The sequence below is a fragment of the Alosa sapidissima genome, chromosome 12 (assembly GCF_018492685.1).
Source record: "Alosa sapidissima isolate fAloSap1 chromosome 12, fAloSap1.pri, whole genome shotgun sequence".
Taxonomy (NCBI): domain Eukaryota; kingdom Metazoa; phylum Chordata; class Actinopteri; order Clupeiformes; family Clupeidae; genus Alosa; species Alosa sapidissima.
This window is the reverse complement of record NC_055968.1, coordinates 3097501-3100000: the sequence shown is the minus strand read 5'-3', so window position 1 is coordinate 3100000 and position 2500 is coordinate 3097501. Positions and strand designations below refer to the sequence as shown.

At 44.8% G+C, this 2500-nt stretch overlaps 1 protein-coding gene across 6 annotated transcripts in view; it reads left to right on the top strand.

The window, feature by feature from the left end:
* nfia (nuclear factor I/A) overlaps window positions 1-2500 on the top strand; it is a 145909-nt gene that overhangs the window by 101042 nt on the left and 42367 nt on the right. For all 6 annotated transcript variants that reach the window (XM_042056185.1, XM_042056184.1, XM_042056182.1 and 3 more), the window contains exon 3: window positions 1286-1351. In XM_042056185.1, coding sequence (XP_041912119.1) covers window positions 1286-1351 — 66 coding nt within the window. The remainder of the gene's footprint in view (window positions 1-1285; window positions 1352-2500) is intronic.

Genomic DNA, 2500 nt, shown 5'->3' with positions numbered 1-2500 from the left:
GTGGATATCAGTAATATTTCTCCCACACCAACTATTTCATCTGCAGTGGAGGAATCAATACAAGGCCAGCGTTTAAATCATCTGAGGGGTGTGTTTCTCTGCCATCTCTTGGCAGCAGCAGAAACAGGGGTTTTGAGCAGGCTAGAGTAGGTGAGCCGACTTGTTTTGTTCCTGTTCCACTCTCTGCTATCAGTGCCATGGCAGCTAATGGGCACTGTTAAACAGCACTTGCTGGGAAAATTTGCCCATCAAATTTACAGGTTACTTTTATGAGGGACGCAGTAGACTGAGGTTGCGAGCGATATGCAGACAGATTGATTTCCGCAAGGTGCTGTGCATGCCAGCAGTGCAGTTGACATAAAAATATATCCCCCCACCACCATGACACATTTGTTTTTTTTTTCTCTCTCTCTCTCTCTCTCTCTCTCTCACAAACACACACACACACCAATATTATGCATATGCAAACATTTTGTACATTTCCATAAACATACATAGAGTGTGCTGGTTGTCAACATAGTAGGGCCCACTAGTATTCTCACTGAGCATTTCCCTGTGGAGGGAGTCACTCATATGCACTCATGGATACATGGACTGCATACAGTTTGAAAGTATCAAAGAAATGTAGTGGCCAAATTCAGAACATGCCTTTATAGGAATGAGGAGCAAACATGGAAAGGGGGAAAGAGAGAAAGAGGAGTGTAATGAGGTAAATGGAAGACAGGAGAGGGGGATGTCCTTCAGACTCCCTGCAACAAATTTGCAGGTGTTTGTGTATGTTGTATGTTCATGTGTATGTTTTTTACATTATTTGCGTAAATGTGGTGTGTATGCAGGATTCTGGGTGCTTGTGTGTATGTGTGTGTTGATGGGTGGGTTTGTGTGTGTGTGTGCTGGTGTCTGCCAGTCTGCTGTCGAAGCATCTCAGTGTGGTGGCAGGCCGTCCCGTCTGCATCGATCCGGGATCCCAGCGCCCTTCCCAGCTGGAGACTCTGGAATCTTGTTTCACTTGGAACGCCGAGCACAGCGGCCAGACTCCTTTAGCGCTCCTCACAGTCCCGCTGTTCCACGAGACTCAGCACGTCCAAGCTCACACTCACACTCACACACTCCACACTGGCTAATAGGGAATAGGTGTAATGAATTTTAAATCTTAGAAATGATCATGTACAATATGTACAAAAAGTTGTGTGTCTCTGTGTGTGTGTGTGTGTGTGTGTGTGTGTGTGTGTGTTTTTGGTGATGTCCTGTCTAACCGAGGCTTCTATTTGTCTCTTTTTCACAGAAGCAACACAGTCTGAGAGTCCAAACCAACCCAATGAGTCCGACATCAAGGATCAGCCAGAAAATGGTGAGTTTTTGACACAAACACACAGAAGACATTTTTAATGTGATATGATATAATTGCGTGTTTATTTTGTCTGTCTGTCTGTCTGTGTGTGTGTGTGTGTGTGTGTGTGTGTGTGTGTGTGTGTGTGTGTGTGTGTGTGTGTGTGTGTTTGTGTTTGTATTTCAATGTGTGTGTGTGTGTGTGTGTGTGTGTGTGTGTGTGTGTGTGTGTGTGTGTGTTTGTGTTTGTATTTCAATGTGTGTGTGTGTGTGTGTGTGTGTGTGTGTGTGTGTGTGTGTGTGTGTGTGTGTGTTTGTGTTTGTGTTTGTATTTGAATGTGTGTGTGTGTGTGTGTATTTGAATGTGTGTGTGTTTGTGTTTGTATTTGAATGTGTGTGTGTGTGTGTGTATTTGAATGTGTGTGTGTGTGTGTGTGTGTGCATGCGCGTGTGAAGAGGAATAGCAGGTCTTTGTTGTCCTGGCTTCACATATTTGTCTAAAGAGCAATGTTTAAACTGACTCTTACCCACTCATTTACACCCTCATACACCAAATCACTCAGATAGTCGTTCTCTTGCACTGGCACACACACACACACACACACACACACACACACACAGGGATTGGGAGTATACTTCCTGCTGTGGACTCAAAATATGTGTGAGGATAGTAGGCATGCAAAAGACCCAAGGGAAGCGATTACTCTTAAGAGGATTGCATAAAACTGGGAATTCAGAGAGACTAGGCAAAAGGGGGAGAGAGAGAGAGAGAGAGAGAGAGAGAGAGACGGAAAGATGAAAAAATGAGTTTGTGAACATCACTGGTAGTAGTAGGTAGTATTTGTCATAAAAAGTCTGGGTCTTTGTGGATGTGTCTTGTGAGATGGAGAAAGACTCAGAGAGGAGCTGGAGAAACACAGAAGGAGCGTCCATGTGTGTCTGTGATTACTGTATGTCAGTCTAAGGCCTGTCTCCAGAGACACATTTCCCTGTATGTCAAGTCAAGCGTGATTACAGACATGAAAAGTACACATCAGCATAAAGCAGTGACGTGCAGCTCTGCTTCAGCTCTGAAGTTATGATAGAGAACAGCGTAGCCCCCGAGTGGTGCCGCTCAACATCTTCACTCTTCTCAGCCCCTCCATCCCTTGTGTGAGCGCAGACTGGCTAT